The sequence below is a fragment of the Narcine bancroftii genome, chromosome 5, assembly GCF_036971445.1.
Source record: "Narcine bancroftii isolate sNarBan1 chromosome 5, sNarBan1.hap1, whole genome shotgun sequence".
Classification (NCBI taxonomy): Eukaryota; Metazoa; Chordata; class Chondrichthyes; order Torpediniformes; family Narcinidae; genus Narcine; species Narcine bancroftii.
Window position 1 is genome coordinate 17,435,170 of NC_091473.1, and position 26,334 is coordinate 17,461,503.

At 43.5% G+C, this 26,334-nt stretch overlaps 1 protein-coding gene across 1 annotated transcript in view; it reads left to right on the forward strand.

Annotated features, from left to right (window-relative positions):
- The window catches only part of LOC138765278 (uncharacterized), a 131,997-nt gene that overhangs the window by 80,303 nt on the left and 25,360 nt on the right, over positions 1–26,334 (forward strand). Inside the window, exons 13-18 of the mRNA XM_069942328.1 lie at positions 1,912–1,980; positions 14,725–14,808; positions 15,170–15,249; positions 17,924–18,014; positions 19,193–19,300; positions 23,991–24,093. Of these exons, the coding sequence (XP_069798429.1) occupies positions 1,912–1,980; positions 14,725–14,808; positions 15,170–15,249; positions 17,924–18,014; positions 19,193–19,300; positions 23,991–24,093 (535 nt within the window). The remainder of the gene's footprint in view (positions 1–1,911; positions 1,981–14,724; positions 14,809–15,169; positions 15,250–17,923; positions 18,015–19,192; positions 19,301–23,990; positions 24,094–26,334) is intronic.

Below are 26,334 nucleotides of genomic sequence, written 5' to 3' on the forward strand. Positions count from 1 at the left end.
TGGTCAGGTGGTGGAACTCTCAGTAGGTGAGCACTTCAGTGAGAGTGACCACACTCCCTGAGATTTAGCATAGCTATGGATAAGAATAAAAGCAGACAAAATGGGGGTGTTTAATGGGAGAAGGGCTAATTATGATGGGATGAGGCAGGAACTAGCAAGAGTAAATAGCAAACAGATGTTCAAGGGTGAAAGTATAAAACTAATGTGGTTCAGGGTGCGGTTGGAATATAACAGGTTTGAATGCTGGACAATGTTGAGATTAAGGAAATAACGTTGGATCTTCTTAAAAACATTATAAGTCCCCAGGGCCAGATGCGATATACCCCAGGCTGCTGTGGGAAGTGAGAAAAGAGATAGCTCTAATATTTGAATCCTCTTTGGCTCCAGAGGATTGGACAATGGCAATTAGGGTCCCGTTTAAAAAAAAGGTAATAGGGAGAATCCTGGGAATTATAAACCAGTGAGTCTTATGTCAGTGGTGTGCAAACTAATGGAGAGGATTCTTAAGGGTAGGATCTATGAGCATTTGGAGAAGTACAGTCTACTCAAGGATCTGTGAAGGAAAGGTCGTGCCTCAATAGTCTGTGAGTTTTTTTGAGAAGGTAACAAAGGAAATTAATGAAGGAAGGGCAGTGGATGTGGTCTATGTGGATTTTAGTAAGACATTTGTTAAGGTCCACCATGAGAGACTAGTTTAGAAAGTTATGAGGTATGGGATCCATGGAACTTTGGCTGTGTGGATTAAAAATTAGCTTGCATGTAGAAAGCAGAGAGTAGTAGTAGAAGGAAAGTATTCAGCCTGGAGGTCGGTGACTACTGGAATTCTACAAGGATCTGTTCTGGGGCTCCTGCTCTTTGTGATTTTTACAAATTACCTGGATGAAGAGATGGATGGATGATTCAGTAAGTTTGCAAATGATATGAAGGTTGGAGGAGTTGTGAATGGTGCTGAAGGTTGTCATAGGTTACATATAGACAGGATACAGAGTTGGACAGAAAATGGCAGATGGAGTTCAATCCAGATAAGTGTGAGGTGATGCATTTTGGAAGGAAAAACCAGAAGGCTGAATACAGGGTTAACAGTTGAATGTGGATGAACGGATGGACCTTGGGGGTCCATACATCCCTCAAGGTCGCTGCACAAGTTGATAGGATAGTGAAGAAGGCCTATGGGATGTTGGGCTTTATTAATGGGGAGACTAAGTTCAGGAATTGAGAGGTCATGTTGCAATTTTACAAATCTCTGGTGATGCCACTCTGTGAGTATTGTGTTCAGTTCTGGTCACCTCATTATAGGAAGGATGTGGAAGCTATGGAGAGGGTGCAGAGGAGATTTACCAGGATGTTGTCTGGATTGGAAAATAAGTCTTATGAGACAAGGTTAGCAGAACTGGGACTTTTCTCTTTGGAGCGTAGAAGGATGAGAGGAGATTTGATAGAGGTCTACAAGATGAGAGGCATAGATAAGTTGGACAGCCAGTGCCTGTTTCCTAGGGCAAGAATAGCAAACACCAGAAGACATATGTACAAGGTGAAGGGAGGGAAGTTTAGGGGAGACATCAGGAGTGTTTTTTTACACAGAGGATGAAATGCCTTGCCAGGGATGGTAGTAGAGGCTGAAACATTAGGGGCATCTAAAAGTCTCTTAGACAGTCACATGGATAGAAGAAAAATAGAGGGTTACTGGGTAGGGAGGGTTTGGTATTCTTTTAAGGAATATATGGGTTGGCACAATATCGAGGGCCAAAGGGCCTGAACTGTGCTGTAGTGATCTATGTTCTATAATCAGGTACCCTAACCCTAACCCTTTCCACTTGGGAGAGAGATGATGATGAAGGATTTGTCACTGCATCAAGGAGCAGGTCTCTACACTCCAGCGTCCATCTCTCACCCATCTCTTTATCCCTCCAGATGCTCATCAAAGAAGGACGCCTGCTGCGACTGGCCCAGGGAGCACTGCAGCCCCGATACTGCTTCTTGGTAACTTGTTCCTGCATGAACTTCACTCATCTCTCTAATTGGTGCAAGTGTTCTCGGACTGGGGAGGACTCTGACAGCACTTCTGAACAGAGATTCTCTGGGCAATGGCTCATCAGGATCAGTTGCTGATATGCAGCGTTGGCTACAGACACTCCCCACCTCCAGACACTCCCCACCCCCAACACTCCCCACTCCCAGACACTCCAACCAGACACAACACACACACACACACACACACACACACACACACACACACACACACACACACACACACACACACACACACACACACACACACACACACACTCCCTCCGGACACCTTCCTCTCTCAGACATTATCTCAGATGCCCCTCCTTGCACTCCCCCTCACTCAGACACCCCTCCCTCTCCCCACTCCCCAGATGCTTCCCCCTCCCCCATACACTCTGGGGGAAGGGAAATGAGGAAAGAGGTTGCTGGGGTGTTGTTGATGATCTTTGCGTTCTGCCTGCCCTCAGGTGAGGTACCAGAGGTTTAGAGAATGGCAAATGTCATCCCATTCTTTAAGAAAGGGGACCCGGGGAGGGGGGGGGGGGAGTGGGGCGGTGTGAGGTGATGGCATAGATGGGAGACGTGAAAGGACACCTCTCCTGACAGAACTGATAAAAACCCAATCTTAAGAGTTGTGTAAATTTAAAAAAAACATTAAGTATTCTTATAAAGTACTGTCAATAGCCATAATGAGAAAGAGAAAGACACAGACAGCAAAAAAAAATTTCAGAAGCAATTATCAAGTACTGAAGAACTTGGGCCTACCTTTGAGATAGACCCTGGGGACTCGACTTCTCTTCACATTTCCACAGAGACAAACTCCACTGAAGGTACAGTTGACTTTGGCGCTGACTCCCCGGAGTGCCGTGAAGATGGCGCCGGAGCCTGAAGACATCTTCCTCTGGACTATGAGGTGTCATCGTTGGTGGAGTTGAGGAGGACATTTAACCAGGCATAGAAGGAGAAACAGTGATATATAAGGGTAGGCCCTTACCTAAGTATACTCAAGGGAAATCTAAGCCTGATATTTCTCATTATGCAGATCCTGCTATTCAATTTGATATTTTGTCTATAAACAAATTGAAACTATGTCAAGTCAGATGAATCAAGGTTTTTTTTAATCTATGAAAGATCAATTTACTGGCATGAAGGAAGAAATGTCAATTATTAAGACTGATCTGGCAAAATGTGTGAAGCTGGTGGATAAAGTGCAAGATAAAATTAAGAAGATTGAAGAGGATTTTCATGATTGTTCCGATGATGGGATATGGAGGATTCTTTTACTGGTTGGGAAATTCAACAAAATGATTTATTAAAGAAGAATGATGCTTTGGAGAATCAGAGTCGAAGAAATTATGTTAAAATTTTTGGGTTGGCGGAAGGGAGTTTACAGATCCAGTGCAATTTTTCCAGAAATGGATCCCTGATGTTTTTGGAAAGGATTATTTTCCAAATGGTCTAGAATTGGACAGAGCTCATTGAGCAATTAGGAAAAAGCCTCTTTCTGGACAACCGCCACATTCTATGTTAATTGGATGTTTGTGTTATCAAGATAGAGAATTGATTTTGCATGTAGTTCAAAATGCAAGAAAACATCAGGGTCCTTTGGTGGTTAAGAATAGTAGAGTCTTTTTCTATTCAGATTTGAGTCAAACTATTATTAAAGAGTTTAATTCTGCCAAAACTGTATTGTGAAAGAAAGGATATAAATTTCCTTTTAGATATCCAGCTATTCTTAAAGATTTTTATGGAGATTTTCAGTCCTAGTTTTTTAACGATGAAGTCGAAGCGCTTCTTTGCCTGATAATAAACAGAAGAGAAGTCAAGAACGTCTTTCTCAACAATTAAAGCCAACTCAAGAAGAGAAGAATGGCTGCAGGAAAGGGGATGCCATCAATTAGCTGAAATTGACATTGATGACGATCAAGTTAATAGAGACTTGAAAGAAGCTTATCGTACTTGAAATATTTTACTTATTGTTTTTTTTTAAATTGTTCTGTTTGCTTCTCCTTCTGAAGTCATTGGCCACTTTGTGGCATTGGTCACTTCCCGTACAGTTGAGGGAGGTCGTACTATGGTACAGAAATTTTTCTTTATTTTTGGTAGGTTTCTTTTTCTTTATGGTTTTTCCCTTCTTTATTGGGTCTGTATTTTTCTTTCTATTGAGGAGATGAATTATATGTTGCAGATTAATCATGGTTTGGAGTCCCACTGCATCAGGAATGGTTTATTTATGGTATAAATAAAAATTGATGTCTAATTTAAATTTTGCAACTTTTAATGTTAATGGGCTCAATCTGATTAAGAGTAAAAGAGGCTTGGCTTATATTAAAAAGTTGAAAGTTGATATTGTTTTTTTTTCAAGAGACACATTTCACCGAAAAGGGGCATCAGAAATTTAAAAAAAAGATTGTGTTGATCAGGTTATAGCTCCTTTTTTTAAATTCTAAAGCAAGAGGTGTAGCTATTTTGATTAATAAGAAATTATCATTTAAGTTGGAATCAGTAAATGAATCAGTTGGTAGGCTTTTGGTCGTAAATTGTAAAATTTATTCAGAATCTTGGACACTTATGAATATCTATGCCCCTAATGTAGATGATTAGAAATTTTTACTAGATTATTTTCTTAATTTGACACAGGCATATGAATAAGTTATGATTGGAAGTGATTTTAATTGTTGTTTGGATCCATTATTAGATAAATCTCTGAAAACAGTAACGAGGTCTAAAATGGCAAAACAGTTATTAATGTTAATGAAAGAAATTAATTTAGTTGATATATGGAGAAGATTAAATCCTAAGGATTATCTTTTTGATTTATTCATTTCGATATGATTCTTATTCTAGAATAGATTTCTTTTTAATATCGGCACAATCACAAGTTCATGTTATATCTGCTGAATATAAAAATAGAATATTATCAGATCATTCTCTTTTATTAATAACATGTAAAGGCTCAGAAAAGATAGATATTACATATCAATGGAGATTTCATTCTTTATTGTTAAAAATGTTGAATTTTGTAATTTTATAAGAGATTAAATACAGGGGTTTCTACGAGGCTCTAAAGGCTGTGTACGGCCCCTCACCCCAAGTCCAAAGCCCGCTGCGCAGCTCAGACGGCAAAGTCCTCCTCAGCGACAAGATCTCCATCCTCAACCGATGGTCAGAACACTTCCAATCTCTTTTCAGTGCCAACCGTTCAGTCCAAGATTCCGCCCTGCTCCAGCTCCCTCAACAGCCCCTAAGGCTAGAGCTGGATGAGGTTCCCACCCTGGATGAGACATATAAGGCAATCGAACAACTGAAAAGTGGCAAAGCAGCAGGTATGGATGGAATCCCCAAAGAAGTCTGGAAGGCTGACGGCAAAACTCTGCATGCCAAACTGCATGAGTTTTTCAAGCTTTGTTGGGACCAAGGTAAACTGCCTCAGGATCTTCGTGATGCCACCATCATCACCCTGTACAAAAACAAAGGCGAGAAATCAGACTGCTCAAACTACAGGGGAATCACGTTGCTCTCCATTGCAGGCAAAATCTTCGCTAGGATTCTACTAAATAGAATAATACCTAGTATCGCCGAGAATATTCTCCCAGAATCACAGTGCGGCTTTCGCGCAAACAGAGGAACTACTGACATGGTCTTTGCCCTCAGACAGCTCCAAGAAAAGTGCAGAGAACAAAACAAAGGACTCTACATCACCTTTGTTGACCTCACCAAAGCCTTCGACACCGTGAGCAGGAAAGGGCTTTGGCAAATACTAGAGCGCATCGGATGTCCCCCAAAGTTCCTCAACATGATTATCCAACTGCACGAAAACCAACAAGGTCGGGTCAGATACAGCAATGAGCTCTCTGAACCCTTCTCCATTAACAATGGCGTGAAGCAAGGCTGTGTTCTCGCATCAACCCTCTTTTCAATCTTCTTCAGCATGATGCTGAACCAAGCCATGAAAGACCCCAACAATGAAGACGCTGTTTACATCCGGTACCGCACGGATGGCAGTCTCTTCAATCTGAGGCGCCTGCAAGCTCACACCAAGACACAAGAGCAACTTGTCCGTGAACTACTCTTTGCAGACGATGCCGCTTTAGTTGCCCATTCAGAGCCAGCTCTTCAGCGCTTGACTTCCTGCTTTGCGGAAACTGCCAAAATGTTTGGCCTGGAAGTCAGCCTGAAGAAAACTGAGGTCCTCCATCAGCCAGCTCCCCACCATGACTACCAGCCCCCCCACATCTCCATCGGGCACACAAAACTCAAAACGGTCAACCAGTTTACCTATCTCAGCTGCACCATTTCATCAGATGCAAGGATCGACAATGAGATAGACAACAGACTCGCCAAGGCAAATAGCGCCTTTGGAAGACTACACAAAAGAGTCTGGAAAAACAACCAACTGAAAAACCTCACAAGGATAAGCGTATACAGAGCCGTTGTCATACCCACACTCCTGTTCGGCTCCGAATCATGGGTCCTCTACCGGCACTACCTACGGCTCCTAGAACGCTTCCACCAGCGTTGTCTCCGCTCCATCCTCAACATCCATTGGAGCGCTTACATCCCTAACGTCGAAGTACTCGAGATGGCAGAGGTCGACGGCATCGAGTCCACGCTGCTGAAGATCCAGCTGCGCTGGATGGGTCACGTCTCCAGAATGGAGGACCATCGCCTTCCCAAGATCGTGTTATATGGCGAGCTCTCCACTGGCCACCGTGACAGAGGTGCACCAAAGAAAAGGTACAAGGACTGCCTAAAGAAATCTCTTGGTGCCTGTCACATTGACCACCGCCAGTGGGCTGATAACGCCTCAAACCGTGCATCTTGGCGCCTCACAGTTTGGCGGGCAGCAACCTCCTTTGAAGAAGACCGCAGAGCCCACCTCACTGACAAAAGGCAAAGGAGGAAAAACCCAACACCCAACCCCAACCAACCAATTTTCCCCTGCAACCGCTGCAATCGTGTCTGCCTGTCCCGCATCGGACTTGTCAGCCACAAACGAGCCTGCAGCTGACGTGGACTTTTTAACTCCTCCATAAATCTTCGTCCGCGAAGCCAAGCCAAAGAAGAAATACAGCAATTTTTGAAAATAAATACAAATTCAGTTAATATTAAGTTTTTTATGGGATCCTTTGAAAGCATATCTAAAAGGACAAATTATTAATTTAAAATTAAGAAACAGTATTCTTTTGAAGTTAATAAATTTAAAAGGGAGATAGAAATTTTAGAAAAAGATTTACAACAGAATTCAGCAGAGACTAAAAAGGTACATTTGATTGATAAGAAATTACAGTATAATTCATTACAAACTTAAAAATTTGAGAAGTTGTTACAGAGAACTAAACAAAGATATGAATTAGGGGAAAGGGCCCACAAAGTTTTATCTTGGCAATTAAAGACAGAACAGGTTTCAAGAACAATTAATGCTATTAGAAAGGATTCAAAGATTACATATAAACCTCAAGAGATAAATTATACATTCAGGGAATTTTATGTGAAGTTATATACTTCTGAATTAGAAAAAGATAAAGTTAAAATTGATAAATTTTTATCCGACCTTCAATTACCTTCTTTAAGTAACCAGGAAATTAATGAATTGGAAGCTTCTTTTACTTATAGAGAGAATATAGAAGCACTCTAATCTATGCCTAATGGGAAGTCTCCAAGTGAAGATGAATTTACAACTGAGTTTTATAAAAAAATTCAAGATATATTAATAGAGACTTGAAATAAGCTTATCGTACTTGAAATGTTTTACTTATTGTTTTTTTTTAATTGTTCTGTTTGCTTCTCCTTCTGAAGTCATTGGCCACTTTGTGTCATTGGTCACTTCCCGTACAGTCGAGGGAGGTCGTACTATGGTACAGAAATTTTTCTTTATTTTTGGTAGGTTTCTTTTTCTTTATGGTTCTCCATTAACAATGGCGTGAAGCAAGGCTGTGTTCTCGCACCAACCCACTTTTCAATCTTCTTCAGCATGATGCTGAACCAAGCCATGAAAGACCTCAACAATGAAGATGCTGTTTACATCCGGTACCGCACGGATGGCAGTCTCTTCAATCTGAGGCGCCTGCAAGCTCACACCAAGACACAAGAGCAACTTGTCCGTGAACTACTCTTTGCAGACGATGCCGCTTTAGTTGCCCATTCAGAGCCAGCTCTTCAGCGCTTGACGTCCTGTTTTGCGGAAACTGCCAAAATGTCTGGCCTGGAAGTCAGCCTGAAGAAAACTGAGGTCCTCCATCAGCCAGCTCCCCACCATGACTACCAGCCCCCCAACATCTCCATCGGGCACACAAAACTCAAAATGGTCAACCAGTTTACCTATCTCGGCTACACCATTTCATCAGATGCAAGGATCGACAACGAGATAGACAACAGACTCGCCAAGGCAAATAGCACTTTTGGAAGACTACACAAAAGAGTCTGGAAAAACAACCAACTGAAAAACCTCACAAAGATAAGCGTATACAGAGCCGTTGTCATACCCACACTCCTGTTCGGCTCCGAATCATGGGTCCTCTACCGGCATCACCTACGGCTCCTAGAACGCTTCCACCAGCGTTGTCTCCGCTCCATCCTCAACATTCATTAGAGCACCTTCATCCCTAATGTCGAAGTACTCGAGATGGCAGAGGCCGACACCATCGAGTCCACGCTGCTGAAGATCCAGCTGCGCTGGGTGGGTCACGTCTCCAGAATGGAGGACCATCGCCTTCCCAAGATCGTGTTATATGGCGAGCTCTCCACTGGCCACCGTGACAGAAGTGCACCAAAGAAGAGGTACAAGGACTGCCTAAAGAAATCTCTTGCTGCCTGCCACATTGACCACCGCCAGTGGGCTGATATCGCCTCAAACCGTGCATCTTGGCGCCTCACAGTTCGGCGGGCAGCAACCTCCTTTGAAGAAGACCGCAGAGCCCACCTCACTGACAAAAGACAAAGGAGGAAAAACCCAACACCCAACCCACCAATTTTCCCCTGCAACCGCTGCAACCGTGTCTGCCTGTCCCGCATCGGACTTGTCAGCCACAAACGAGCCTGCAGCTGACGTGGACATTTACCCCCTGTATAAATCTTCATCCGCGAAGCCAAGCCAAAAGAAAAAGAAAGATATACTTCTGAATTAGAAAAAGATAAAGTTAAAATTGATAAATTTTTATCCGACCTTCAATTACCTTCTTTAAGTTACCAGGAAATTAATGAATTGGAAGCTTCTTTTACTTATAGAGAGAATATAGAAGCACTCTAATCTATGCCTAATGGGTAGTCTCCAGGTGAAGATGGATTTACAACTGAGTTTTATAAAAAATTCAAGATATATTAATACCTTTATTAATGGAAGTATTGAAACAAGCGACGGAAGTTTATTCTTTGCTGGATTCTTTTTTTCAGGCAATTAGATCCTTTGAAAACTGGATCTTAGAGACCTAATTCTTTGTTAAATGGTGATTATAAAATTGTATAAGTAAATTAAGTATAAGTAAATTACTTAGCAGCTTTCATCCATTTAGACCAAACTGTATTTATTAAAAATCATTATTCTGCAGATAATATCATAAAATTGATTTCTTTGATCCATATTTCTCAGGAGGAATCCACCCTACCAATGGTCATATCATTAGGTGCTGAAAAGGCATTTGAAAGAGTAGAATGGAGTTTTTAAAATTTAAAATATTGAAAAAATTCAAGTTTGGACCAATATTTATTGGTTGGATTAAGGCTTTATATAAAAATCCTATTGCCAGAGTTGTGACAAATGTGTAGACTTCTTTGCCATTTACATTGGAAATTCTACTAGACATGGCTGCCCTTTGTCACCAGCTCTTTTTGCATAAGTTATTGAACTTTTGGCTCAATTTATAAAGCAAGATAATAATATTAAGGGTATTAAAGTGAAATCTGATTATTTTAAAATTAATTTATTTGCACATGATGTTTTGACATACTTAAAAGAACCTCAGAATTCTTTAAAATGGTTTCATGATAGGATGGAACAGTACGGAGAAATATCTGGTTATAAAATGAATTGGTGACAAAAGTGAGATTATGCCATTGGTTGAAGCAGATTATACTTCCTGTAAAAATATTGTTATATTTAAATGGTCGGACCATCAAAAATAGATAATAATTTTAATCATTTATATGAATTAAATTATTTATCTTTACTTTATAAAATTAAAAATGATTTGAATCGATGGAAAGATTTACCAATAACATTAATAGGCAGAGTTAATTGTATTAAGATGAATATTTTTCCTAGAATGCAATATCTTTTTCAATCTATTCCTTGTAAAGTTCATCAAAAATTCTTTAAAGATTTGACTTCCATTGTAAGGAAGTTTTTATGGAAATATAAAATGGCAAGGGTATCTTTACAAAAATTAACTTGGACGTATGAATAAGGAGGTTTAAAGCTTCTGAATTTTCAAAATTATTATAAAGCAGCACAATTAAAGTTTATTAATAGAATGTTTGATTTGGAAAATCATTGGTATGGCAAACATTGAATTAACAAATTGGTGAGAAGAAGATGGATAAATTTATTTATAAATGGAATTCTAGGTAATTATAATTTGCCTATTTTGATACATTTAATGGAATTATGGAATATGATAAATGAAGCATTAGGTACACAAGGGAAAATTTCAAGTAGGACACCTTTATGTCAGAATAAACATTGTACTTGTATGCTTAATAATCAGTTTTTGAAATTATGGGATAAAAAGGGAATTAAATTTGTGCAATATTGTTATGAAGTGGGTTATTTTATTTATTTTCAAAGAATGAAAGAAAAATATGAAATACCATCAAATACTTTTTTTTGTTATTATCAAGTTAGATCTTAATTATTGGATAACTTTGGACATACTTTAAGGCTACGAAGACAATCTCAATTTGAAATTTTACTTACAGAAGGTGGGAAGATTTGTATGAAATGTATTCATTATTACATGAATAAAATGCCTAAGTTAGATTTACAGAAATCTAGTTTAAAATGGGAAAAAAGATTTAGGGATTAGTTATTAATAAGGATGATTGGAGAAATTTATGTAAAAATTTATGTAAAGATTGTTAATGTGAGTTATGGATTAGTTCATTATAATTTTATTCATCAATTATATTTAGCTCCAGAAAAATTAAAGGGATATAATTTAATTTCCTCAGATTTATGTTTGAGATGTCCAAAGGAAGTAAGCTTTTTTTTAACATTCTACTTGGTTTTGTGATATGGTAAAACCTTTTTGGACGCAGCTTAAAGAACTTTTAGAAGGTATTTTTAAAGATAAATTTCCATTGGAACCATCAGTATTTTTGTTAGGTGATATTAAAAAGTTGAGTTTAGTATTAAGATTAACTAGATTTCAAATTGCATTTTTGAGACTAGCATTGGCTGTAGCCAGAAAATGTTTAGTGATTACTTAGAAAAATGAGACCGATTTGAGTTTACATAGATGGCATATGGAACTGAGATCTTGTATTCTATTGGAAAAAAATTAACATATAATTTAGGTGATAATTTTTTTTAATCAGAAAATTTGGAGCCCTTATTTGGATTTAAAATTTTGAATTCTCTGGCCATACTGTAGTGGTGTTACTCTAATCCATGGTAATTAATTGTTATTGTTGTTTATATCTCCTTTCTTACTTTCTCTTTCTTTTCTTTGGGGTTTAGGTTAGTTAGTTAGGAGCGGTTAGGGGGATAAGGTATAGGGGATAGGGTGGAGGGGAGGGTTGCAATGGGAGGAGGCTGGTAGGAAGGAGGTGCTGTATATATCATGTATTTTTTTATTGATCATATGTATTATTTGTTTTTCCTGATTGTATGTTTTAATACTTTAAATAAAATATTCAAAAAAAGGGAACCCCTGGGAATTTTGACCAGTGAGCTTTACATCAGTGATGGGAAACCATTGGAGAGGAGTCTTAAGGACAGGATTTATGTGCATTTTGGGAGGTCTTCTCAGGCATAGTCAGCATGACTTTGTGAGAGATAGGCCATACCTCTCAAACCTAATTGGGCTTTTTAAGGAGGTTTCAAGGGAAATTGATGAAGGTAGGGTGGTAGATATGGTGTAGATGTATTTTAATAAGACATTTCACTAGCTTTCCAACAGTATGCTCATTCAGAAAGTCATGAGGCATAGGACCTTGGCTGCTTGGATTCAGAATTGGCTTGCCACACAGAATGCCAAGGGTGGTAGTAGAGGGAATGTATTTTGACAGGAAATTGGTGACTGGTGGTGTTCCACAGGGGTCTGTTCTGGGACCTGTTTTGTGATTTTTATAAATGACCTGGAAGAAGACGTGGGTGGGTGGGTGGGGGGCTGTAAGTTTGCAGATGACAGGCAAGTTGGAGGTGTTGTGAATAGTGTAAAAGGTTATAACAGGATACACACAATATGCAGAGTTGGGCAGAGAAGTAGCAGATGAAGTTCAGTGTGTCTAAATGTGAAGTGTGAAGTTTGGAAGGTTAAACGAGGGTGGAATACATTGTTAATGGTAGGATTGTTAACAGTGTGGATGAACAGAGGGATTTTGCAATCCAGGTCCACAGATCCCTCAAGGTTGCTGCACAAGTTGATTGGATAGTTAAGAAGGCATGTTGTGTGTTGGCTTTTATTAGACAGGGGATTGCATTCAAGAGCCATGAGGCAATGCTGCAGCTCTATAAAACTCTGGTTAGACCACACTTGAAATATGTTCTATTCTGGTCACCTTATTATAAGAAGGATGTAGATCAGTGGTTTTCAAACTTTTCTTTCCACTCCGATACCACCTTAAGCAATCCCTTAATAACCACAGAACACTTATGGCATAGGGAATACTTAAAGTGGAATGTGAGTCGAAAAAAAATGTTTGAAAACCACTGATGTAGATGCTTTGGACAGGGTGCAAGTGAGATTTACCAGAATTCTGACTGGATTGAAGATAATGTCTTAGGAAGCAAGGTTGAGCAAATGAGAGCTTTTCTCTTTGGTGTGACAAAGGATGAGAGATGGCGTCATAAGTTAATGAGGGGATGAAAGATTGGACAGCCAACACCATTTTCACAGGGCAACAATAGCAAGTAACAGAGGACATTGATTTAAGGTGAATTGTGTAAGGTTTAGGAGAGGCGTCAGAGGTCTTTTCCACGAAGAGTGGTGGGTGTCTGGAATGCATTGCTGGGGGTGGTGAAGTCAACTACAATAGGGATATTAAAAAAAAAACTCTTCAATAGGCACATTAATTAAAGAAAAATAGAGGTTTATGGGTGTGAAGTAGGGAACAGCTAGTTTGTTATGGAGTGGGTTTACATAGGTTGGCACAACATTTGAGGGAAAAGGGTTGGAGCACAGGTTAATTGGTGAGAGATAAATAGGTGGATATAGGAGGGAGATAGGAGAGAAAGAAGCTGAGAAGTGATGGGAGAGAGGGCAGAGAGCTAAGAAGGGCAGCTCTCTGAGCAGAGAAGGAAGGGAAAGAATGGGGAGCTAGAGTAAGGGAAACAGATGGGTGGGGAAAGAGCGAGAACGGGGAAGGAGTTAACAAAGTTGGAGAATTCAATGTTGATGCCATCTGATTGGAGAATTCCCAGATGGAATACAAGGTATTGTTACTCCAATTTGTGGGTTGCCTCAGTTTGATAGGGGCATGAGTCCATGGATAGATTTGTCAATGAGGTAATGATGTGTGGAATTGATATCGTTTTACACTGAAAAGTCCTTGCTGTTCTATTGGACAAAGTAAAGGTGCTCAACGGAATGATTTCCTGGGCCGCATCCAATCTCCTCGGTGTAGAGAAGGTGACATTGGGAGCACCATATTCAGTAAACCTGGACCTTGTGGAGGTTTAAATGTTTCTGCAAAGGCCCCAGTAATTTCCTCATTTCACCCCTCCTTCCTGTGTTCAGGAACAAGCCAGATGTTCCTAGATAGTAAAGATGGCTCAACATATGATGGTGACCAAATATTCTGGGGGGTGTCATGTTTCATGGGATAGTTCAGAGCTGTGGGAGAATAGATGGGAGGGGTACCTCCCCTGACCTCTCTGGGTCCCTGATCTCTCCTTCTCACTGACCTCCCCTTTCTGGATCCCTGACCTCACTAAACATCTGAACTGTTGGTGCCCCTGACATCCCCTATGGAGACCCCTGACCTCTGTGGACCCGACGTTTCCTCCAGACCTCTACCTACTCCCTCAAGAGTAATTGTATCCCCCTCTCCAGACCCAAGAGTTCCCACTGTCTGAACCCCCAATCTCCTCATCTCCAGATCCCCACATTTCACTCTCCAGACCCCCCAGCATCCCGTTCTCGACCCCTGATCACTTCCTCAGAGACCATGACCTCTCCCTCTCCAGACCCTTATCCCCCTCTGAGGACCCCTGACCACTCCCTCTCCTTATCTGTGACATCACCCTCTCCGGACCCCCATCCTTGCACACTTTCAACCCCTGACCTCACCCTTCCCGGATGCCCAATTTAGCCCATCCTGACCTCAGACATTGCTTTCTCTGGATTCCAAATATCACCCTGACATTGTCTTCCCTGGAACCCCAGCCTCACCCTTCAATCCTGACCATTCCCTCTCCAGACTCCAACCTCTCTAACTGGATTAAGCTACAGATTGGAAGCCTTCAGTCCCTGGGAAGGTCTTCTCCAACTGACATCACACGGAGGGACCACTTGCATTGTCTGTAGGTGACTCACTGACTCTGAGCTCTCTTCACAGCTGAGTGATGTCTTCCTCTACACCGTGCCCAAACGTTATGGCAAATGCCAACTGAGGAAGGTCCTGCCACTGGAGACAATGGAGGTAAGATGATGTATGGGAAGCAACAGGGGCAAAACTACACTGTCCCTAACACCCAGCGTGGGCAGTGTTACACCATCCCCCTAGTCCCAGTGTGGGTAGTGTTACACTGTTCTTTTGGTCCCAGTGTGGGCAATGTTACACCATCCCTTGTTGGTCATAGCCACAGAGCATGGATACAGCTCTCACACTCTGGCTAAAGAGCGGACACCATCACTATTTATCTGACGTCACAGCCATTTTGCCCCACTTGCAGCCCCAAGGGTGATTCAAAGGCTGAACTGAACACTGAAATGCCTCCCTCTTGTGCCTTTACCCTCATTATCCTGACCTGCGCTTATACCCCTGCCTCTTGCTCTGTCAGGTGAGGAAGCTGTCTGCAGATACAGTGGAGAATGTGCTGAGGATCCAGAGTGCACGGGGCTCCCTCACTCTCTGCGCCAGGTAACAGCTGACAATCGGTGGATACTGGGCGACTGGGGTTAGGGCAGAGATCTGTCAATGATGGGGCAGGGAGCAATGTTCAACTGTCATCTTCCGCATTTTTCTCACCTTCTCCCCTGCAGCTTCCCAGAGCTACCCAGCACAGAAACAGCCTCTTTGGCCAAACTCATCTGTGATGATCAGATTGTCCAAGCAAGCAATTCCCCCATTGGCCAATATCCCTCCAAACCTTTCCAATTCCTGTGCCTCACCAAATGTCTTTTAAATAAAAAACACTAATTGTTCCCACCTCCATCCCTTCCTCTGGCAGCTTATTCCACAGAGCAGTGTGGAAAACCTTTCGTCAGGTGCTTGTTCACTCTTTCTCCACTCATCTTACATCAATGCCCTTGGATTCAGACATCCTGACACTGGAAAATACTGTAACTCTCCAGGAGTCAAGAGTTTGATACAGTGCATACTGTCCACCTCCCTCCCCCCCCCCCACCCAGTGACTACACTGGGTACATCCATTGCCCACTGTTCCCTAGTGACCACAGGGTCCATCCAGTGCACACTGTTTTTCAGTGTTGGACCTAGATACACCTAGTGCACACCCTTCCCCATTGAACACACTGGGTTAATCCAGAGCACACTGTCCTCCACTTACCTCCCTGGGCACATCCAGTGCACACTGTTGCCCCACTCCACCAGAGCAAATCCAGGGCACACTGCTTCTCAGTGACCACCCTGGGTGCATTCAGTGTATATTGTTCCAGTGACCACACTGGGTCCATTCAGTTCGCACTATTCTTGAGCAACCACCCTGGATGCACCCAGTGCATGCTGCTCCCTGGTAATTGCCTGGGCAAATCTAGTGCACACTGTTCCCAGTGACCACACTGCATATATCCAGTGAACAAAAGATGCATTAGCAGAATTAGGTCATTTGGTCCATTGAGCCTGCTTCAATTTTGAATCATGGCTGATGTATTTTTCTTCTCAGACCCATTCTCTTACCTTCTCCCTGTAACTTCTAACACTCTTACTGGTCAAGAACTTATCAATGAACACTTTAAATCTACTCATTGCCTTGGCCTCCAGAAACATCTATGGCAACAAATTCCATAAATTCACTGCCTTCTTTCTGAAGAAATTTCTTCTCATCTCTGTTCTAAAGAGACATCCTTCTATTCAGAGGCTGTGCCTTCTGGTCCTAGACTCTCCCACTTCTGGAAACATCATCTTTGTGTCCACTCTATCCAGCCTTCTCAGTATTTGAATTGTATTGTGCCAGTTTTCATGTAGCTCAGGAGGTAATCCAGAGATCACTATCTTTTTGCCTGCTTTTGAATTTGGTCCCCAGCTGCTCAAATTCCTTCATCAGGAATCTCTTTCCAAGTCCTACATATTGTTGGTACCGACAATGACCATGATAACAGAATCTTGCCCCTCCCAGGTTAAATTCCTCTGCAGGTCAGATGAGATGTCCCAACCCTGGGCACCAGACAGGCAACACTGCCTTTGGGTCTCTCGATCCTCACTTCAGTGAGTAGTGTCTATTCCCCTTACTATTTTATCCTTTTTCACGACTACACTTTTCTTTCACCCCCCCCACACCCCCCCCCTTCAATGGCTACCTGAATCACAGTGTCATGGACAGATCCATCACCCTTCCTACAGCCCCCACAGAAAGCCAGAATCTCTGACCTGTTGGACAGAGGCTCCTCCAGCATGACCTCTCTGATCCCCTGACCTGCCTCACCAGCAGTCATGCCCCCTTGTCCCAGACCACAGACCGAATTTGAAGTAGTTAATCTAATGGGCATGACTGCCTTCTGAAACACAGCGTTCAGGTAACTCTACCACTCCCTGATGGATCGGAGTGTTTTAGGCTCACTTTTCAAGTCAACTTCATCAGAAGTTCCTCAAGCAGCCAATGCTTTACTCCAGATGTGGTCTCTTGGAACCATAACTGGGATTAACCAGCTCCCATAGTGGTGGTTTTGTTTAAGCCTTCCTTCCTTTTGTTAGTGAAGGACCAATTAACCAGACATCATTTAACAACCAGCTGACTTAACTCTTGCAAGTGAATTCACCAGGTCACCACATTTCTAGTAACACCCTGCGTACATCCAGTGCACACCATTCCCCAATGATTACTCTGGGTACATCCAGAGCACGTTGCTCCCCAGTGATCATACTGGGTACATCTAGTGTAAATGATTCCCCAATTATTATCTTGGGTACATCCAGTGCACACCATTCCCCAATGATCACACTGTAAATCCAGTATGCACTGCTCCCCAGTGATAATACTGGGTACCTCCAGTGTACACAGTCACCCAGTGACCACTTGGGGAATATCTAGGGCACACAGTTAGCCAGTGACCATCCTGGGTTCATCAAATGCACAAGGGTCCTCAGTGATCATACTGGGTATATCAAGAGCATACCATTACCCAGTTATCTATCCTGGGCATACTCAGAAGTTGCAACCACTTCCAGGTGATGGCCTTACCTGAAATTTGCCCCTTGGTCTTGCTTGACTGTGCCAAACACACATCACTGTTACACATGTAAATGGGCCAACACACATTTGCCATAAACCCTCGGGGGTGAAGGGCTGCCATTGGGCGGTAGCGACTTCTCAGGATGGGGTGATCGATCTCACCTTGCACTGATCCCTTCTCAGCTCTTTGCAGGACTGCGATGAATGGGTGGCTGCCGTCAGCAGTGCCGTGGTGGATCTACAGGTACAGCAGCCTGTCCGGGCCTTGCCAGAGGTCAGTCCCTCACTCTCCCATGCCAGGCACACAGCGTGGCTCTACCATATGGGTGTGGCTACTAAGCTGGGGTAAGGGGGTGGAGAGACCATCAGCTCCTGCTCACCACATATTTCTGGGGGCAGAGTATGGGTTCATCCATCACGTTGGGACACTGCTCACTGCACAGTGTGGCCTTGTCAGGTGTCTCCCCAACAAGGGCCTCATTGGCAAACAGGTCACCAGGTGATGGAGGGGTCACAGGCAGACACTGTTGTAGGGTGACTTTGTGGGGGGAGGAGAATCACAGGCTGACCGTGTTGGGATCTCAGGGTGACAGGGTGATAGGGTCACAGACTATTGGGTTCACTGGGTCACACAGTCAAGGGGCAGCGGTGTCGTGGGTTGATGGGGTTACCAATTATCACAGTCACGAGGTGACAGAGACTCTGACAGGGTCATTGGGCGATAGGGTCACAGGTTGGCAGGGTGATGGGGCATCAGGGTCACGACACCACCTAGTAATCTCACCTGGGTCCCAGGAGGGCTACCTGGGTGCTGCAATTTAAAAGCGCCTTCTGCATCACAAGCAGATAGGGTGACAGTGGTTACTGGAGTCAATGATTGAATGTATCACTGGATCACAGAGTCACGTGGTGATGGGTCATGGGGTGACAAGGTCACAGGCAGATACGGTCATATGGTGATAGGGTTACAGAGCCACACACACAAGGTGGCAGTAGGCTACTGCTGCTGCATTTAGATAATTGACAATGATATGGAGACTACTTTCTCCAATCATACTCACTGTAAAAAGGAGGACAGGAGGGGCAGTCAGGGATGTGGTGTGGGAGCATAGAGGCTGCCTTCATCCTTGATTGCTCTCACCTCTTGGACTGAAGCATTTTAACCTGGAGATGAATGTGGGTGTAGTAAGGCTGGGCTGACCCACTCCACACATCGACAGAATCTGTGTCATGAGGGTGGGAGCACTTTATTCACAGGCAGTCCTGAGCCTGAGGGTGGAGAGTACCTCATACACAGGTGGTCTGGAGAGTAAGGGTGGGGTGTACATCAGAGACCGGTGGTCTGGAGTCTGTTCCCACTTCTCTTCTGACCGATGCCCACCTGAAAATGTGGTCGTATTTGGGCTTGTGAATCAACACGGTGTCTGTCTGTTCCCTCCCACCCTGCTATAGGTGAGCAGTGGTCTGAACACGAAGCTCCCGCCGACGGAGATGTGCACAGTGTGTCCGGCTGACTTCACCCTACCCTGGAGGCGTCTGCACTGCAATACCTGTGGGAAGGTACGTCCTCCTGTTGCTGCCCAAACCCTTCACAGAGAAGGCTCAAACTCCGCCCCACCCACCCTGACTCCTGCAAGGACGCTACCCTCCCTCTCAGTTTTCGAGATGAGGTCTTCTTCTCCACGATGTCCCAAACATCTTCCTCTATGGTCAATGGAACTCTCAGCTTCACCTCACCCTGTCCCCAACTCATCCTCAGCGGGTAAGGGATAAAGGTATCTTGGTCTCCCCACCCCATCCCATCCCAGAACATGTGGCCATTATGGAAACCTGGTTAAGAGAGGGGCAGGACTGACAGCTCATCATTCCAGGATACAGGTGCTTCAGGAAGGACGGGGGTCAGGTGAAAAGAGGATGTCATACCAATGGTTAGAGGTGATATTATGGACGGGTGGGACAGTGAAACTTTATGGATGGAGTTGAGGAACAATAAAGGCATAAGCACATTGTTAAGAGTGTGAGACAGAACACCAAATAGTCAACAGGAATTAGACGAGCAAATGTGGCAGGATATTGTCATGGTCAAGGATTTTTATTTTCCAAATAGTGACTAGATAAATTAGAGTGTGAAAGGTTTAGACAGGATGGAATTTGTCAAATGTGTTCAAGGACGTTTCCTCTGGCAAAATGTGGAGGGTCCAACCTGGGAGAGGGCAATGCTTGATCTGATCTTGTGAAATTGGGGATCAGCATCTATTTTGTTCTGTTCTGTTTAAGATGGATCTGAAGAGAGACATGGCACATGTTAAAAATCAAATTGGGGCATGACCAACTTTGAAGTTATAAGGCAGGACTACTTCGAGTAAATTGGAACAGGTTGTTTGAAGGAAAAGGAACGTGAGGAAATAGGAATGTTTTTAAAAGCGTATTGACAAGAGTCCAGGCTGTGTGGAGTGAAGGGTCAGACATGCAGTCCAAGAGAAGCTTGGATGAAGAGGGAAAGTCAAGCTCTGACCAAGGGCAACAAAGAAGCATGTAGCAGATAGAAGCAGCTGGGATCAAGTCTACACCTGGAGGAGTTTCAGGAACAGAGAAGTAAGCTTAAAAAAAAAAGAAAATCAGGGCAAAAATGGAACAGGAAGTAGCTCTGGCAATTAAGATTAATCCCAAGAGAGTTTAAAAGTACTCAAAGGAAAAAAGGGTAACCAGAGAATAAAATGGGATTCCTCCAAAATCAATAAGGTCAACTCTGTCCAGAGACACAGGAGATGAGCAAGTTTCTCAATGAGTAATTGTTTTGACTGTGGAGAAAGACATGATGGGGTAGTTGGGTCAGTCAATAGTAGTGTCTCGAGATCAGTCAGTTTTACAGTTGAGGAGGTGATGAAGGTTCTGATCCATATGAAGATGGACAAATGCCCTGGGCCAGATCAGATGTATCCAAGGACACTGTGGGAAGCTGGAGAATAAATTACAGGTGCCCTTGTTGAGATTTGTGAGTCATCCTCAAGTACAAGTGAAGTGCCAGAGTACTGGGGGGGGGGGGGGGGGCGGGGGGTGGAAAATGTGCTCTATTCAAGAGGGGCTGCAGCAAAAAGCCTGTAAACTACAGGCCAATGAACCTAACATTTCTATTTGGTAAGTTACTAGAGAACATTTGAGGGAGAATACGTACACACACTTGGATGGACAAAGACTGATTGGGGATAGTTAGTGTGGTTTTGTAAGTGGGAGGTCATGTCTCACCAATCTGATTATATGGGGACTTCAGCAAGCCATTTGATAAAATTCTGTACAGAGGGTTACACTGGAAGGTTAGATCACATGGGATCCAAGATGAGAGAGCAGAATAGACAGAAAATTGGCTTCATGGTAGAAAGCAGAGGGTGATGGTGGAAAGTTGTTTTTCATGGTGGAACCCTGTGATTAGTGGTGTGCCACAGAGGTTGGTGGTGGATCCATTGCTGTTTGTCATCTAGATCAATGATTTAGATGAAAATGTACATGGGATGATTAGCAAGTTTGTAGATGACACTGAAGTGCCTGGTATTGTATATAGTGAAGATGGTTGCTAAAGCAGGATCTTGATTGGTTGGGCAGAGGTTGATGGAATTTCATGCAGAGAAATGTGAGGCATTGCATTTTGGAAGGTCTGCTGTGGATAGGACCCACATAGTGAATGGTAGGGATCTGGGAGTGTTGCAGAGCAAAGAATTGCCATACAGGTGTATAGTGCCTTGAAAGTGGTGTCATAGGGTGGTCAAAAAGCCTATTGGTACATTGTCCATCATCAGAATATTGACGTTGGAAGGTTATGTTGCAGTTATACAAGTTGTTGGTGAGGTCCCATTTGGAATATTGTATTCTGTTTTAGTCACGTGCTGCAGAAAATATGTCATCAAGCTGCAAAGGGTGCAGAGAAGATTTATGAGGACATTGCCAAGACTTGGAACCACAACTCAGGTCCCCAAGTCCTGGTGATGTCCTTAGGAGAGCTTGAGCAGGCAGGAAGTTTATTCTTTGGAGTACAGGAGGAAGAGGGGTGATCTCAGAAAGGAGTACAAATTCATGAGAGGAATAGATCAGATGAACACACAGAAACTTTTGCCGAGTAGGGGAAATGGTAACCAGGCACATGGATTTAATGTGTGATGGGGGTGGGAGATTTAACAGGAACCAGAGGGGTAACTTTTTTTATATACACAAAAGGTGGTGGATGTATGGAAATGGCTTCTGGAGAAGGTGGTGGAGGCAAGGTCTATTGAAGCTTTAAGAAAAAAAAATGGATTTAGAGAGATATGGGCCAAGTGCAGGCAGGTGGGACATTCTGGTGGGCACTGGCAATTTGGGTCAAGGGCTTATTTTCATGCTGTAATTCTTTATGAACAGGCCCTTTCATGTCTGTGTTGAATACGTTGTCCAGATCAAATTAAAACTCTGCTGCTTACACCTGATAGATTTCACTCCATCTCGTTCATAGTCATATATCTATCTAGAAGCCTCTTAAACACCATTATTGTATCTGTCACAACCACCACCCCTGGCAGCTTGTTCCAGGCACCCATCACTCTTTGTGTGAAATATTTACCCCACACATCTCTCTTAAAATTCCTCCCCCCTCATCTTAAACACGTGTCGTCTTGCATGGGAAAATATTCTGACTGCCCTCCCTCTCAGTGCCTCTCATGGTTTTATAAACCTCTATCAGGTCACCCCTCAGCATCTGATGCTCCAGAGAAAATAACCCAATTTTGTCCAACTTCTCTCCAGAGCTCATCCCCTCTAAACCAGTGAACATCCTGTTAAACCTCTCATGTCCCTTTTCCAAAGCCTCCACTTCCTTCCTGTAATGGGGCAACTAGAACTCCACAGTATTCCAAGTGTGGTCTGACCAATGTTTTGCACAACTTCAATGTGACCTCTACTTTTATACTCAATACCCCACCCAATAAAGCCAAACATCCCATTCACTTCCTTACACCCTCTCTACTTGTGTGGCCACTTTCAATGAGCTGTGGACCCACACCCCCAGATCCCTCTGCACGTCAATGTTTTAATGAGCCCTGCCATAAATCACCTACATTCCCCTTACATTTGACCTCCCAAAGTGCAACACCTCCTACTTGTCCAGATTAAACTCTATCTGCCACTTCTCTAATCATATCTGTTAAGGACCTCTATCTTTTTGTATTCTTTTGATAACCCTCCACACCAGTGGTTTTCAATAATTTTCCATTCCACCTTAAGTATTCTCTATACCATTAGGTGCTCTGAGATTAGTAAGGGATTACTTAAGGTGGTTTGTGAGTGAAAGTTTCAAAACCACTGCTCTGCACAGCCTACAGCTCCACCAATCTTTGTATCATCTGCAAAGTTACGGACCCAACCACCCATGCTTTCATCCTAATTATATATCACAAATATCAGGGGTCCCAACTGATCCTGGACCTCCATCCAGAATAATAGTCTTCTACCACTCCCCTCTCTTCTCTGCCAATTCAGGAAACCAAGCTATCAGCTCAACATGGATCAGCCAACCATGCACCTGCACCTTCTGAATCAGTTTACCATGAAGTTCCTTGTCAAATCCATTACTGAAGTCTATGTAAATAACATCCACTTACCCTACCCTCATGAGCCACATTTATTGCTTCCTCAAAACACTAACCTTTGGAGCTCTCCAATGTTGGTGAAATCAGAGTTGTTGAAATATTATTCATGTGGAAGTGACAAGGGGTGACAAGTGTCTGTTGGTCAACCAGAATGTGCTGCTAAGGTTAGAGGCAGGTCAGCTATGACCTTACTGAAAGAGAAAGCACGGTTGAGGGCCCCAAGGACCAGCTACTGCTGCCTTATTTGTAGGATGTGCAATTCTGCCCTCCAAAAGTGATGCTAGAGGAGTGTGATAAGGATGAGGATTGACAATGGTTGAAGTCACATTGGAAAGCATGTGTGATGGTGAGGTGGAGGGTTGTCCAGCATGGAGACCCTTCTGCTCATCACATTGGATACCATGTGAAACAGTGAGGTGGAGTTGTCCAGCACAGAGGCCCTTATGCCCATCACATCACTCCTAGCTATTCTAATCCCATTCAGCTGCACCATCTCTCTATGCTCATTCAAGTACCTGTCCAAAGCCTCATTGTCCACTGATACCCGTGGAATTTGGAGGTGCCACCCTCTCCCAAGGCTGGAATTGAAGAACTGGTGGAGCTCAGTGGCAATTCACTCTTGTCCTTTTGTCTCCCAGGTGGTTTGCCGAGCGTGCTGCAGGAGCAAGCATCCCTTTGGCCACATGAAGGGCAAAGAAGCTCGCGTGTGTCTCCAGTGCTATAAGGAGTTGCAGAGGACAGGTAGGGAGCTAACCCATCCTAGGTCTCGGCTCCACTTTTTCCCCAATCACGGCTCAGTGATCATTACCAGTACAGAACACATCCACATCCCTTCCTTGCAATTTGTTCTTCCACACTCTGCTCTGACTCTCAGATGAAGGCCCCTCAGAAGCTACCTCCCACTACACAACAACCACACACCTGGAACGTGTCCTAATCTCTCCACCACCATCCACCGCCCCTCCTCCCCCTGAAGAATATTGCTTTTCAATCTCGATCTTCTTTGCTTCAGACAACTCCATTTCTGTGCAGGAGATGCAAGTTGGCCGAATAGTGCCGAGCCACTGCTTCCTGAGTTTGTTCACCGACACCCTGGCCACTTTTCATTTCTGCGGCCGGGAGGAGACAATGTACCACATCTTTGTGGAGTGTGTGAGGTGGCAGCCCCTCTTTTCCTACCTGAAGGGGCTGCTCCGCAAATTCTGATTGGACTTCATCCCCACTCCTGATCTACAGTCTTCTGGTGTGGACAGGGGCCGGGCATTCGGTGGATCTCTTTGTGGGATTGCTGTTGGTGTTGGCCGAACTGGCTATTCACAGGTTGAGGCAGCAGGCAGTCAAGGTGTGAGGCGAGCAGACTGCCTGCCCATCTTTTGGGGTTACATCCAAGCCTGAGCAGTGTTCAAGCGAGAGCACGTAGTGTCAGAGGGGACAGTGGCTATGTTCCAGGAACAGTGGGCCCCCAGGGGATTGCATGCATGGTTGATGAGGAAAACCGTGTTTTAACTTGATGTGCAATAATGGGTGTCTAACCTTTTATCTAGGATCATCGGGACTGGACACCTGCCATTGTTCGGAATCTTACAGATTTCAGAATCATTTTAAAAGGTCCCTTCAGCAAATGCAATGTTTCAAAATTGCACACAACAGGGGATGCATGGTATCAATGAATTTAGATAAATAAAGACCATATCACTAACTTTTTTATTTTAAAGTAAAACTTCAAAATGAAACTGGCTCAGACCCCTATCCCTACCACCCATTGGTGCCTTCTCTTACCTTCGGTGGAAAGGTGACTCTCAGCCCTGATGGGAGAGAAGCAGGTGGCGGCTGGCTCAATGTGGAAGCAATGGCCATCTTCTTTACCCATAATCCATGATGCAGCTGGAACTGCTCTGGCACCAGCAAGTGAACTCCAGACTCGGCAGCATTGCACTCGTGCTGCCATGTCAGGAGGTAAATTGGGGGGTGGGTTGGAGGGAGAGCGTTGGACGGACGGCCAGAAAGTGGGGACTAGGAGCGAGATGATCGGGTGTTTTCATTAACAAAAAAAGTGTTGGCTTTTGAAGGTTGCCGATGTTGAGAATCCCAGATAAAAGGAACGGCACCAGTACTGGGTAATAGAGAGGTGGTAGTGATTACTGCTTCTCGTGGTTTTGTTGCCACATGGCTAATGATGGCTTTTAGTTATAGCTTGTAATTGTAGTTTTAGTTGTATTTTGTATTATTGTAATTTGAATGTTAAAATAAAGGAGAGGGGTTTGGACACTCAGACGATCTCTTTGTGAGGTTGTTGTTGGCTCTGGCCAAGATGGCCATTCATGGGCTGAGGTGGCAGACAGTTGAGGGTTCTGGACAAGCTGAAGGCCTGCCCCTCTTTTGGGATTACATCTGGCCCCGTGCGGTGTTCGAGTGGGTCCATGCAGTATCTGAAGGGAAAGTGACAGAGTTCCTGGAACAGTGGGCTCCCCAGGCCATCATGTGAGTCATAAATAAGAATAATGGATTTTAATTTGAAAATGTAAAGTGCACATATTAGAGGGGCAGTATTGATTTATCAGCAACTGCTTTTTTTCTCTCTATTAATGTAAGTTGTTTATTAGATAGTTCTTTTTTTAAAAACATTTATAAATTTAAAACTACATAAATTCAGATACATTATATTACTATGAATCAACTGTGATGCGCTGTGGTAGCAGCAAGCAGACACAAGACACAAAAGACTGTACGACAGGTGTTATTCTGCTATAAGTCTGTACACACCCATTTCAGCTGTGGTGGCTCCCAAATGGCTGGCTCAGGCTTATATTCAAGTCGGCTGATTGATTGCCAGCCAGGTGGAGTCAGCCCCTAGGTGGTCTTCCTGCAAGTACAGAAAGCGGCCTCTGTAGTAGGCTAGTGATCATATCACCACATCAACTTCTAATACTAATACATGTGTGTAAGAAATAGAAAATTAAGAACCCCCCTAATATCCCTCCC